Source organism: Ambystoma mexicanum, chromosome 7q, assembly GCF_040938575.1.
Source record: "Ambystoma mexicanum isolate Mex_15411 chromosome 7q, UKY_AmexF1_1, whole genome shotgun sequence".
Taxonomy (NCBI): domain Eukaryota; kingdom Metazoa; phylum Chordata; class Amphibia; order Caudata; family Ambystomatidae; genus Ambystoma; species Ambystoma mexicanum.
In genome coordinates, this window is record NC_090941.1 from 1,023,442,072 (window position 1) to 1,023,456,097 (window position 14,026).

A 14,026-nucleotide genomic window follows, 5' to 3' on the forward strand; every position below is an offset into this window, starting at 1 on the left:
GCCAAATGTCCCCCACCGGGGACAAAGCAAGCCGAAGGTAAGTGGGGTTCGGAGGGAAGGGAGGACAAAAACATTTTTTTTTGTTTTAAAAACAAATCATACCTGAATCCCCGGCAGGGAACGAAGGCGGCCTCCAGCCGTGTGGAGGCTCGGAGCGGGGATGGCCCCACTGAGGGGCTGCCACGCACCCACTGAGGGACAAAGGGGTGGAATCCGAGGGATTCCCGGCCGGGTAATGCCCCAGCGAGGGCCAATCAGAATGGTTCTTTCATTCAGATTCTCCCTCACCGGGTACTAATAAAAAAAACTATTGCCAATCCTTACCACTAAGTTACAAATAATGTGGGGTAATGTTCATGAAAAAGAAAGAAGTGGCCACAAAATAATATGTCCGGGTGCTCGGCCCGTTGGCCTCCCTTCCCCCAGTTTTCAGCATGGGGCAAGGCGGGTCACTCAAGCAAAGCATACACCCTGGCTTCTGCGACACAAGGATACAGTTCCACTTTCCCAGTTCAGGACCTTCTGTGTTTGTTAGGGAGAATTCTCAAAAATGTACTAATACCCTTCTACCTTAGAGACCCCCAGCTCTTTTTGCTGCACTTTAGGACTTTAAAATTCTAACCTGGAAAGAGCGAGACCATTTTCCCCACTCCCTCATGTATTTTTCTGTGATTTGGACTCTGTTTCATTTTACGTTAGAGTCTGACAAACTCCATAGGCATCATCTTTACATTGTGACACACAGCACCTTCAATGCAGTGGCACAGGGAAGCCTCTTAGATTTCCCCAAGGTTTCCAAGAGCAGTGAAGTTAAATTGACTAATTACATTTTGTACCTTTCTACACCCAGCACACACTATCTTACAATAGGGTGCGGTAGGGGTTACTTAGTATCCCCTTTGTCTAGTTTCTCATGTAACGTTTTCATATTACCCTTTTTACAATTAATGGCTGGTGGCAGTGGTTTACTTTTTCCTACCATTGTGTTTTTCTACCGCAGGCTGCAATTGCAGATGCAGTAGGACACCCATGGGGCCCATTTTGTCAAAATGGCCCTGGTCTTCTTTTTTCGCCTTTTTTTGTTGGAAAGGTCCTTCTTGAGATTTAATCTGCGCGCCAAACCAGGTTTGGTCCCATTGTTCGTTTGCCTTTAGCGGTTTTCCCTGGTGAAGCCAGCCTCCGGCTCCAGCATGTCGGGCAGGATGTGAGGGAGGTACCCAAAACTCCCTTTGCCTAATCCCCTTGGTTACAGGAATGCACCCAAAGGTGATTGGCCTCGGAGGATAGCCACCCTGCTGTGTGATTGACAGCTAGGCTGCAAATGAATGGGAGAAACCTGCATATAAGGCAAGGTTTTTTGCTTGGAAGGCAGAGTCGACCACTGGATGAAAGAATCCGAAGAACAACTTGGAAGAGACGCCTGCTGCAACTCCTGGACCGTTGGTTTGCCCAGTGAAGCCCTGCTGCAGTGCTGAAGCTCCGAATTCACCTCAACTAGAGAAGCCCTGCAACGGACGACTTCTCCCCTTGGGTTGGTGGGAACAAACAACCATACAGTGAATTCGTCCGGACAGCCTCTTGGTGCTGGCTGTACTTACCTTAATGCTGCAGGAACCGATTGCCAGGGAGAGGAACACCAGATCGAGTGCATCGCTTTTAAGTTGGACCCGAGTTCCAGGAAGATCCTCCGGACCCCCATGAAGCCGGACTGACCAAGCCTGAGCCACCGCAACAGAGTGTTGGACCCCAGATGTGAGGAAAGTCCATAGTGGTATCCGAGAACTGCGTGAAGGGGCCCATCCCCCCCGTCAGGTGGCCCACCTGGACTCCCAGGGTCACACCTGGCAGAAGTGGCCCAGTTTGAGAAGTGCTCTTGGGGGCTCCCCACGAGGCCTCTGAGTGCTGGGCTGCATCTGACATACGCAGCCCGGCCCATAGAAAGACTTTGGGGCCCCAAGAAACTGTTGTTGATGCTGCCTGCCGCCCACTACCAGAAGAGCCACCATCAAAGAGCACAGGAAGAAGGAAGATCAATAGAACAGCAAGGACCTCAAGACAGCCTTGGCCAGGTTGTCTTGCAAGTTAGATCTTTTTAAACGTTATTTTAATACAGTGCACTGTATAGACTTTATATATATTAAAGACATTTTATATTTTTAAAGGAATCTTTATATTTTTGTTTTATTAGTAGCGCAGCTGCTTAGAAGTAATTTAAGTTGTTTATAGAGTCTTGTGCTCTGCCCATTTTTGTAAAAAAAACCTCACAAAACCCTGCTGGTGTGTGAGAAAAGTATACAAGTAAGCTCTTAACTAAAAAGAACTGTACACCAGCATTCCTTTAGTCCGCCTCTCCTTTTGTGCTCCAGTTACTCTAGCCTTGTGTTTTCTCCTTAGGGGTATTTGGAGAACCTGCCTGCCCTAACCTCTTGATCTTCTCTACCCTTACCATCTTCCTAGAAAAGTACATCAGGGTGATCTCAAACCCAAGAGAGCAGGGTTTGGAGACAGGTAAGAGACGGGTCAAGTTATAAGTGAAGAGTTAAGCTGTATATGGTGAGCCCGCCTACACCGGTATCCCCCTATAAGGTGCGTTAGAAGGTCACCCTGCTACATGGGGATGCCTGCAGAGATCAGAGCATCCAATGTGTGTCCAGCTGAGTGCATGAGGAGAAACTTGGATGTGGAGGCCAGGAGAGAAGTGAGATCAGCCCACTCCAAGAGGAAGAGGGAGACCTGGCCAGGGGGCCTGTAGATGGTGGCCAGAGTCAGAGAAAGGACAGGAAAGACACTAAGCTGGCAGACGAGGCATTCAAAAGAGGAGTAGACTTGAGTGTGTAAAATAGTAGCAGGGACCCACTCAGGGAAAATCAGGGCCACTCCGCCACTATACCGGTTAGGCCTGCCCTTACAGAGGATCTTTTAAGTCAAAGGAACCTCTCAGACTGTATTATGAGCGACAACTGAGAGACGTAAAGCTGGTTTGGAAACACCTGAACAGGAAGTTGCTCTTCTATGGACCATGTAGAGACCAGATCAGTAATTGAATGGTAAGTCAGGCTAGCAAGGGCTGTCCTACATAAGCGGTATCCTGGATCCCAGCCAACAACACCCCAAATGATGCTGTTGGTTCCTAATGTGCCAGGCTTCCATGCCAACTAACTCACATTTTACTCCCTAGTGCAAAGTGAAACTCCTCCGAGGGTTGTCTTGAATTCTGTACTCCCATACCCTTTAACGATAGCCTCTGGTTTATGAGCACAGGAAGGTACTCTTGTTTTAGCTTCATCGTATACATTACAAACACTTCCACATGCTTTAACATACAACAGCCAACATACACACGTGCAGTCTCTTTAAGCTTGTATAAGAGGCTTTCATCTTTCCTGGATATCAGATCATTCTCAAATGTGGTCTCATTCATTAGACTTGCTTTTCAGCCTTTCCCAGCATATTCTGTATATTAAAAATAAAGTAAACGCATACAAAAAATGTTTCAATTGCAAACTAGGAATTAGGCAGATTTCCGGAGAAAACTCACCTGCCCGTCTTCTCATTTCCCGAGGTAAGATGACAGTTGACAAAACCAAAGGATGTGCCGTTGAACATGAAGGAGACACCAACAGCTCCTTTATTCCCTGCAAGACAAAGGTCCAGTCATGGAAAGGCCATCAAGCCATAAGGGCACCATAGGGCTTTTGTGTTCCCTTCCTACTTCCTTGGCCACAGTGCCACTAGCTGCCAGGATGTAAGGGTCCGACACCCAACAGTGACAATCAAAGGCATACACTGTGATTGCACCACTGGCAGCATGCAGACCAATGCGAGCATACAAGGTAGGCCCTCATCCCCATTTCCCACCTAAGAAGTACTAAAGGGCATGTGCTCGCCTACGTGCCTTTCTTAGACACCACTGTGTTGGTTAGCTCAGCCTGTGCTTTTCAACCCAATCTAACCCCCGTTCTTGATTTTTAAATAAGTCCAATAAAAGACATCTTTAGCCCACTTCTCCAGGCCATACACCACCTTTTTATAATGGAATGTAAGGTATGAGACAGTCTAAAGACTTTTCTATATATGTTATAGGCTGGAGTTGAGAATCCACAAGCTGTTCAATAGGCACCAGTTTCGAAACATTTCAAAATACATACTTATTAAACTGTTCTGGGAATGGCAACTGCATCCTAGTATACACACAGGGGGTGCACTGTATCATTTAAGTGCATCATGAAATGGGGAAGTAGGCGTGGACAGGGTAGTAGTGCCAGGCTCTGCATTCATCAGCAAGGGTGATTGAACCAGGCAACCTATAGTGTTAAAGTGCAAAACGTGATCTTAATCTAATGAAGAAGAAAACTCTTACCTAATGTGTTGGCTATCCCGGTCTTCACGCTTGAGGTACTGATGTGGCTTATCCTATTCTCATGCTCGGGTTTCACCAACACAGCAATTTTAATGTTCCATAAAGATTGCACAGCAATCTGGGAGAGAGGCAAGAAAAAAGACAATCTACTTCACAAAAGAACCAGGGGAGTCGAACATGGGTCAGAAGGCAACAGCTCAAGGTTAATATAAAGATTATTTTCATTTTTTTATATTGTGTATTTAGCTCATAATAAGCTTTTTATACATGTATTAAAAGCCAAGTAGAAAAGAGATCCTTAAATCGTACAGAAAAATACACAAATACACACTCGTTACCACATTATCATTAGATTAATTTTAAAAATAGAAATGGATTCATTATTCAAATATAACATACATTAAACTAGCAATTATTTCATCTTGAATAGTAATCCTGATTGTTAAAGAAACCCGATGACCGCTTATAAGTCTATGCCAAAAATCCTCTCGACAGAGAGTCACGATCGTGAACATATTTCTCCAAATATAAACATCTTACAGAAAAAATGCCACTGCAGTTTAACATAACATGTTTTAAGGTTTCTAATGAAGAAAAGTCATTGCAAAGTCTGCAGAGGCGATCATAAGGTACAATGTTCCTAACAGGACCTCAGCTCTCAAGGGTACCCCAACAGATTAAATCTAAAATGCATAAAAAGATGCCGATATGTAGGAAGAGCATATTTCCAGAGATATTTGGGCATAGATGTCACAGAATAATGTAGTTGCCTATACTCCAAGGAGTTTATATTTGGTAATAGTCTCATGATCTTGACTCCTTACTAATGAACCAGTTTTTCTTTTAAGCTTATCAGGATTTGTTAAACGATCATCCCTATGGGAGGAACAATCAGAAAGAATGGATTCACAATTGTGTATGAACTCATTTAGTACTACAGACTGGTTAGAACATATTAAGTACCAACAAAACCAGGATTAGGTTCTTACTTAGGCCACAACATGGGTTGGATTCAAACCAGTCAGCCTTTGAGTAGCACCGTGCCCCTCAGTCCTTCCCTCTCTCCCCTCATTCACGGCTGTCTTCTTGGCACCAAACAGTCACTCGGTGTCTCAGGAATGTATACTGCCCCACACTGCTCTCTTGATCTTTGGGGTGTGTTTTTCTAGGTTCTTGCTGAAGTCGTCAGAACGATGTGGTGATCCAGGTCAACTCCCCTACAAGGTACCCACACCTGGTACCCCTGGGTCTTTCGACAACACCTGGCAAAAGCTCAGACAGTAAGACCATAAGGGTTAGTAGGCTTCCCCCTTTTCATTGTAATGACTTGAGGATGAGCATCATTGTTTGGAAATCGGTACCTGACTTTCTAATTGTTGGGACAGGGTCATGACTCCGTCTGTCAAGCAGGAAGGGTGTTAGGGGAGGGACCCCCTTCCAACATGGGACAGGAGGTTCAACAGGGCGAAAGCTAGGGCCAGCCGCGTCCCAGACACAGGGAGTGGAGGGAGGGAGGGACATTCAACCCCATTTTCCCCAGAAGGTCATCAATGGTAACACTGTCACATGATACCTACCAGTGCTTTTTCTGACCCATGTGCTCTATTCTGTTTCAGGTTAACAACTCCACACAGGTGCCTCGGAGCAACTTAAACCCAGAGGGAGCCAGGAAAATGGAATTAAACACATCCAGGGAATGGACAGGGAGTTTCCTTGCCAAACACAAATGAGATACCCAACACCAGAGCTGAACAGCCGTGATCTTCGCCGAGACAGTGCAGGCAGAGCGTGTGCAGGTCCAACGTCAGAAAGGATCCGCCACAGGAATGGCACCTACTGAAGCCAGCCAGGGCTGACATGCGCTGGGGTGGGGTGAGGCACAGGAGGCCGTTGTATAACAGTTTGTGAATGAATGTGTACAAGAAATAAATGGAGGAACAAGGGCCGCTGAGTAAGAAAGACAGGCGTGGAATTGCGAGGGAAAAAGCCCTCAACCACCAGCGTAGGTGAAGAAGGGCTGCACCAGTCGACGTGGAAAAGGGGACTGCGGTGTGGTGCCAGAGGACGGAGTCAGGAGAGCGCATGCTCCCGGGATCACGTCCCTGCATGCAGTTAAATTTAAACGACTTTTTGGTGAAAAGGGTTCAGTTTTAGTCCCTAGCGAGGGACTCCCATGCAGTATGGATGAAAGGGGTGGGCTGTAGGAGTAAGTGTGTCTATTGATGGGTAGATGCAGTGGCTGCAAGCTGTCCATGTTTGGACAACCCCAGCCAGCCTCAGTGGTGCAGATGCTTGCTATTAGTGGGTTTAGCACAAGTCCAGTTCCAGTTAAAATTTAGGATAAGAGGAGAACTCTTGCAGCCATTTTTCAGGTAGTCTTTGGAGCCAAGACCCATTTGAAGAGGGCCATCTGCTGAAGACCTGTGGACAGTCGCTGCCACCAACTAGCATTCCCTACAGCAACAAACCAGCTTCTTTGTCTGATCTCCTGAAGGCCTCCACTGGTGCTTCAACCCCTGGACTAGTGGGAACAACCAGTCTAGACCCCAGCTTGAGAATCAAGACATTGGAAGCATTCAGAGGTGTCCCGGGACTACCCCACTGTTCGGGAGAATTTTAATTTCTGTGCTAATTCCCTTCAACCTTAGAGACCTCCAGCTCTTTTGCTGGACTGAAGCTTGTGAATTCTTACTCCTGAGTGAGTGGGACCTTTTTCTCACTATCTCATGTATTTTTCCTGACTAGGATTTATGTGTTTTACCGTATTATGAAGCCTGACAAACTCCATAGGCCTCTGCTTTTTTTTATAGTGACAGGTTATGTTAAACTGCAGTGGCATTTTTTCTGTAAGATGTTTATATTTGGAGAAATATGTTCACGATCGTGACTCGCCGTTGAGAGGATTTTTGGCATAGACTTATAAGCGGTCATCGGGTTTCTTTAACAATCAGGATTACCACTGCATCTACCCATCAATAGACACACATACTCCTACAGCCCACCCCTTTCATCCATACTGCATGGGTGTCCCTCGCTAGGGACTAAAACTGAACCCTTTTCACCAAAAAGTCGTTTAAATTAAAGTGCATCATGAAATGGGGAAGTAGGCGTGCTACTAAGAAGTTCCTTGGACCTCTCAATGTTTAAATACATTTTCTTGGGCGAACTACCGTTCCCAAGAATAGTAAGGTGATCCCGGTCTTACTTACCTTTCTCTTTGGGAGACCAGCATACACCACCCTATGTGGAGTACTGGGGGGGGTACTTAGTAATTCCCTATCCCACTTCTCATGTGACATTTTGTGTTACACTAACATACATTTGAATGACTGATGGCAGTGCTTTAATGTTTACTACCAGCGTACATTTTTACTGCAGGCTGAACACTCAGCTGCAGCACAGAACCCATGGGAGACCATTCTTCCAAAATGGCCCCGGTCTTCTTTTTTCGCCATTTCCTGTCTGTTAGTTCCTTCTGGGCTTTTACTCTGTTAGTTGAGACAGGTTTGAGTCCTTTGTGTGTTTTGCTTTTGGCTGGCTTCAGCCCTGAAACCTGCCCAGGCTCCAATGTGTCTGGAAAGGCAGGAAGTGAAGGAGGGTCCCGAAACTCCCCTGTCCTTTGTCTCTAGGTGTGCATGAGTGAAACGAGTTCCAATTGGCCGGCTGGCTATCCTGAAAGCCTGTACTGTCAAACCCTGCTGTGTGATTGAGAGCATACACTGTGAATGAATGGGAAATCACATAAACTTCGAGGTTTTTTGGATTAGATGCAGAGTCAACCACTGGAGAGGAACATCCGAAGAAGACGATGTGACAAGATGCCAGCAGCATCCGCCTGGACGGCGAAGTGCCCGGTGAAGCCCTCCAACTGTGCGGACCCTGTTTTCATATCGACTGGGAATACCCGTACGGGACGACTTCCTCCCTTGGGCTGGTGGGACCAACTAGCCTCAAGACAAGCTTCCATTTGGAGCGACCCCCAACTTGCAGAGCTGCAGAAGCCCAATGCCAGGGATCCTGTGACCATTGACGAGTGCATCGTCTTGCGAAGTCCGAATCCGTCCAAATCTTCGTGGGCATCCAGAGGACCCTATCGAAGCAGGAACTCTGGATCCAGAGTCCCCTCACCAGAGTCCAGGACCAAGGGAGCAAGCTTCTTCCAACCAGAGTTTTCATTCTGCATGGACGCTGAGGAAAAGGCGCCAAAACACAGACGTGCCGCTGAAACAAAGGAAATCTATTGCTAGGAATTCCCTCTCCCGAGTACTGCCGCAGGAGCCCACCAGGCGTCCTCCCTTTCGTCCCCACGACCAAGGTCCAGGAACAAGGGTCTGCCAAGCTGTAGCAATGAGGAATCCAGTTGGAACACTTATCTTCTAATCACAGGTACTGTGGGGCTTGAGGGGTGGCGAGGGTGGGGTTCACCTTTAGGCCATAAATTGTGCTTCCTATCTTGCCATATCCTTTTTGGGGTTGATCTCAACTCACCTGCACTGGCCTAACAGCGTGTGCGCTCTACAATGTAGCTTACTTGAGTTACAGTGATTTCTTCTGAACTTATTAACTTTGTCAAGACTTTAACTAAGAAGAAATGCGTTGACTTTGTCCATTGACTTTGTCTGTCTTAGCTCCCTAAAGGCACTCCTCTGAACCTACTGGCTTTGGCAGTACTTGTTCTCTCATAGGTTATAATTGTTGGCACTATTATTGCTGGGATAAAAGTAGCCTGCTTGACTTCGGGAGATTGTAATGGTTTTACAAACTGTCGAAAGTATGTTCTAAATCATATTTTAACCTTTCCTTCCTTAAACCAATCAATAACTGAATTGGTAACTGAAATAAGTGCAATACTGACATTTACTGAAGTCACTCCATGTGCTGGAATATTTGATAGCATAGGAAAAGTATTTACCAACTACTATTGTCTTTTAAAAACGGAGTACACACTTGTGTAGTACAGGCCTATATTAGAAGGTGGGTTACCCAATACCAAGAATATAAGGATTGTGTAGTTCTCACCAGTTGTACTACACTCATTCTTACCTAGCACTGGTGGCGGGCGGTGGGATTGGTGTAGAGTGGTTACATTGACTACTGGTTCTACTTGTGCACAAATAAACCAACCACAAGGCTAGTTCCACCAAAAAGTAGAATAACTTGTAACAATGCCTAGTATGGATAAATTTAATAAATCAGCTCTAACTGCACTTCCTATTGATCAATTGAAAGATTTGTCTAGAAACAGGAGGCCGAGTTTAAAAGGAAGAAAGAGTGAATTGATTACAAAGTTCTTAAATCACAAACAATTGGGAAGAAGGCCTGAATCGCCTACTCCCCAGAATGATCTAGAAGAAAATGACGAGGATGTTGGTTTCGAGTTTAGCTCCAATCTCCACGGGTCCGAAACTGAGGATTCTCAAAGGGTGAACAACCATCCTCCCCAATTGCCTGCTGTACCTCATCTGCTTCCTACGGTGACCCCACAAGGTCCCAATCTTAGTCCTGAATATCTCTCTCTTGAAAGTATGAGATTCGATCTAGAACTCAAAAAGATTGCAGTACGCTCTGAAGACAAAGACAAGGAGATGAGACTAAGAGAAAAAGAAATACAGCATGAATATGGAGATGAAAACGATGTCGCTTGATTTTGTTTCCTTTTCAGAGTATTCTCAGTCTACTAGTCCCAAGAGATCTCGCTTACCAAAAGCAGTGGTAGAATGAGGGAGCCTGGATTTGTTATCATTAGAGAATCAGTACTCTGTTACAGAACCATAACCCATTATTACCAATTGTTAGAGAACCATTATTCAGTATGATCCCTTTAGGAATTATTGCATCATGTTTAGTTGTCCATTATTGCATCCTGTTTAGTTCTGATTAGTATATGAAGAAGTAGCATCATTATACTATCCACATTATTAGACTGCCACTTTGTATGCATTAGCCATTTGCATTATGCATTTGAAGAGAGAAATAGGCCCCGTTATATGAAGGGTTTGCTTAGATATGTTATTGCCATATATGACAGAAAGAGATGCTTTTAGAATGATGTATTATGCATTTATTTAGCGCTTAGGCTGAGAGAGAAACGTGCTAGGCACTAGAGAGAATGAATGAGGCCTGAAATGACACTGTCATATTTGAAAATGTCACGTAGAACCATTTAGAATGACACATTGTTATGCTTTGTAGTTACACATGTAGAGACTGTCATGTACACATGTATAGAGTGTGCACTTAGAATATGTTTGATATGTTTGCATTAGGTAGCTGGCGCTTGGGTTTGCGAGAAGAAAGTGTAAACGTTAGAAAGCATTTAGCTGGCATTTGAAGCCTTTTCTGATGGAGACACACAGAAGTTGTTTGCACCGCGGAGTGACTGTTATGAGTTAGTGTACCAGGAATTCGTAAACAGTTTGGTTGATAAGAGGTCGACTTTGTCCGAGTGGAGACGGCCTGGCTAATCAGCATGGCTTGTGTGCCGTGGAGACAGCAAAGGTGGGGGAGCAGCGCGACATGGGGAAATGGGAGAGAAGCCTTTTCAGGCAAGGAGATGCTTTGAACTCAGGCACAGAGAGAGGATTTTGTGATGCAGACAGAGCCAACAGTGGAGTGAATGGAGAAATGGAGGAATAGATGGTGTTTTGCACCGCACACAGAAGGCCAAGGCAGAGATATGATGTCCAATGTCACTTTGACACAGAACATGTAGTGACCAGAACACGAAACAACATGCATAACACAGACTGGCAGGCATTGTTAAATGCTGACAGAGAAAGAGACATTCTTAGCTTAGAGAATGTAAGTAACCATGGAGAATGGGTGCGTCATTGGATTAGTATAAGCAGAGGTGAAGAGAAGGGAGTTGGCTAGTTGCTGGTAGTTGCTGTTGGAGAATGGGGTTAGATACTGATGGAGTTCGCTCGAGTTAATTGCTGATGGAGCTGCTTCCTGAGAATGAGGGCGAGATGTCTTGGTGCAGCAGAATCCGATGGCTTTGGGAGACAGATGGCAGAGCTTGACAGAAGCAGTTCGAGTGACCAGATCTTGAGGGGCCTGCCACCACTGACTGACTGACTGATTGCAGAGTAGCGGGAAAAGGTGAGACCTGGCCCTGACAAAGACAGAGCTGGAGACAGAGAGGCACAAGCAAATGGGAAGTATGGTTTATGGCCTAGATAAACTGATTGATTAGAACCAGTGGGGTAACATTGCTGATGGGTTTGGGGAGGACACGACATCTGAAGAGGAGGTGCCCGAGCCAAATGAGTGGGGTCAGAATGGTGTGCCATGGAGGTTGGGGGGACGGGCACCCCTATCCCCCACCCCCCACCCCCCAAGAACTGCGCCCATGATTAGAACAGACACTCACACAAAGAGCATTGGGTTTGGGAGAAGGGGAAATCAGACAGGGATTGTCTTAAGAGAGTGAGTGTGAAGTATGGTGTGGATTGGTGGAGATTGGAGAGGATTGATTCTGAATGAAGGAGAAGATTGCTGGATGTTTGACACTTGCATTAGACTGCATTAGAATCACAGGCTTGCATCACACGCTTGCATTAGAGACCTGAAAGGCTTATAGTTATTGCATGGTAGATTTGCAGCAAAAGCATAAAAGGTGCAAAGTTGCGATTCGCTTAGTTTGGGGAATGTGTGGATTATCATCATGCTTTGCTGTGCATAAATAAATGTATTCTATTGTTATAATTGAATCGATTCATGTGTTTTCTTTGTGTCTTATGTTTTTGTGTCCATAGAAGTAAGATAGGTGTATGTTATTAGGAGTAAGATCGGAGTAACACAGTGCACATAGGCCCTAAAATACAAAAGCAGGGGGGGTATAGTGATCCACACCGCCCTAGGTGATTGTCGAAGATTGTCTAAGACCGGTGCATGGATGCTCAGGGGTGCAAGACGATGGTAGGGATTCGTTTTTGGACTAACATTAGAACTAGAACTCAAAAAGCTTGCAGTACTCTCTGAAGACAAAGACAAGGAGACGAGACTAAGAGAAAAAGAAATACAGCATGAAAATGAGATGAAAACGATGTCCCTTGATTTTGTTTCCTTTTCAGAGTATTCTCAGTCTACTAGTCCCAAGAGATCTCGCTTACCAAAAGCAGTGGTAGAAGTGGGCGGGAACGGTTGGGAGAGGTGTTCCTCTACCTTTTTTAAACGTTTTATGGTTTTCTATACTTTTATTTTCAAAAGAAACCGTTCCGGAATGGCTTGGTTTTAAAAAAAAAAGTGTTGGAAGAACTTGAAACTTGCACTTCAGTGCACTAACATTCCCTTCAACAATAGGTGGGTTTGTTTGGGGTTTGGATAGCATGTGGGAGGAGGCGTGGTGAGGAGTGGGGCAGGCCAGAAGGGAACATAGTACCACTACTACTTTTTGTACACTTTGACCAGGGACCAAAAGAGGCTGTGAGTACGTATGATCCTAAACTTGATGTGTTGGATTGGCTAGGAACATTTAGATTCACCTATGGTTTGCAAGAGAAAAGTGGCAATGATTTAGTTGCATGGCTGATGTCTAGGCTCCCCCAGAATGGTTGTGATGCTATTATGGAGTTGGATGTCAGTGACAGGAAAGACTATGAGCTAGTCAAGCTCGCATTAATAGCCAGATTTGGGAAGACTCCTTCCCAATACCATAAAAGTGTTAGAAGCCTTAAAAAGACTGATGGTACCCCTTGGGCTACTTGAGTATGTGAGTGTTTGAAAAACTTAGAGGGCTGGGTTAAGGGCCACAGAGTCAACACCTTTGAAGGAATGAGAAACGTGTTTTTACTTGAGAAAATGTTTGATGCCTGCTCTCCCGAGCCGAGAAAGCACTTGGCTGACTCTAAAGAACTTGTACCTAAGAAACTAGCACAAGCTGCTGACTTATGGGCGGCAGCCAACAGGGCCACTCATTAGGATTCTGCGGCAACTCATAAAAAGGAAGAAGGGAAGCAGCACAAGAAGGAGGATAAAGAAGTTTGTAATTCCAACCATTCAAAAGAGGGTCACAAACATCATAAGGGTAGACACCATGGGAAATCATACAGGGCTAGTGAACCCTCTGCGGCTCATCCAGAGGGAGGTCATCAGAAACTCCCATTCCAGAAAGCATTTGGTAAATGTTGTGTTTGTGGATCTACTGACCATGTGAAAGTGGATCCTAGATGCAAGGGTAAACCTTCAGGGGTCCACACTGCTTCCTTAGCCTTCACCCCAGTGGTTGAATCACCTATGGTCAGTGCACACTTTCACTTACTGACTGAAGTACCCAATGGAGTTCAAGCCAGTGTTTTAGTGTCCTTAGGTTTGTGGGAACAACAGAATATAGAGGTCTATAAAACGATACCTGACAACGCAAAACAATATTATAAGGACAGTGTACTTGTACATGGTGAGGAGTCTCCTGCCATTAGAGACACTGGGGCCAGCATTACAGTGGTTGATTAACGTTTTTTCAAACCTGAGGATGTAGCTAAGGCACCCAAAGGCCCCACTAAACTTGCTGGATGCCCTATCCAAATGGTTCTTATTTTGCCAGCCCTCATCCAGTGTAACAATACGAATGTGAGAATCCCTGTGAGTGTACAGTTAGGCAAGAGTGTGTACAGTATCCTTTGAAAGACTACAGCAACCTTGGCAATAGGAACCGAACCTTTGGTA

The 14,026-nt window shown here is 45.4% G+C and overlaps 1 protein-coding gene across 2 annotated transcripts in view; it reads right to left on the bottom strand.

The window, feature by feature from the left end:
• Window positions 1-14,026, bottom strand: part of INPPL1 (inositol polyphosphate phosphatase like 1) — a 1,017,870-nt gene that overhangs the window by 286,608 nt on the left and 717,236 nt on the right. For both annotated transcript variants that reach the window (XM_069640289.1, XM_069640290.1), the window contains 2 exons: window positions 4,361-4,478; window positions 3,539-3,635 (listed from right to left, as the gene is read on the bottom strand). In XM_069640289.1, coding sequence (XP_069496390.1) covers window positions 3,539-3,635; window positions 4,361-4,478 — 215 coding nt within the window. The remainder of the gene's footprint in view (window positions 1-3,538; window positions 3,636-4,360; window positions 4,479-14,026) is intronic.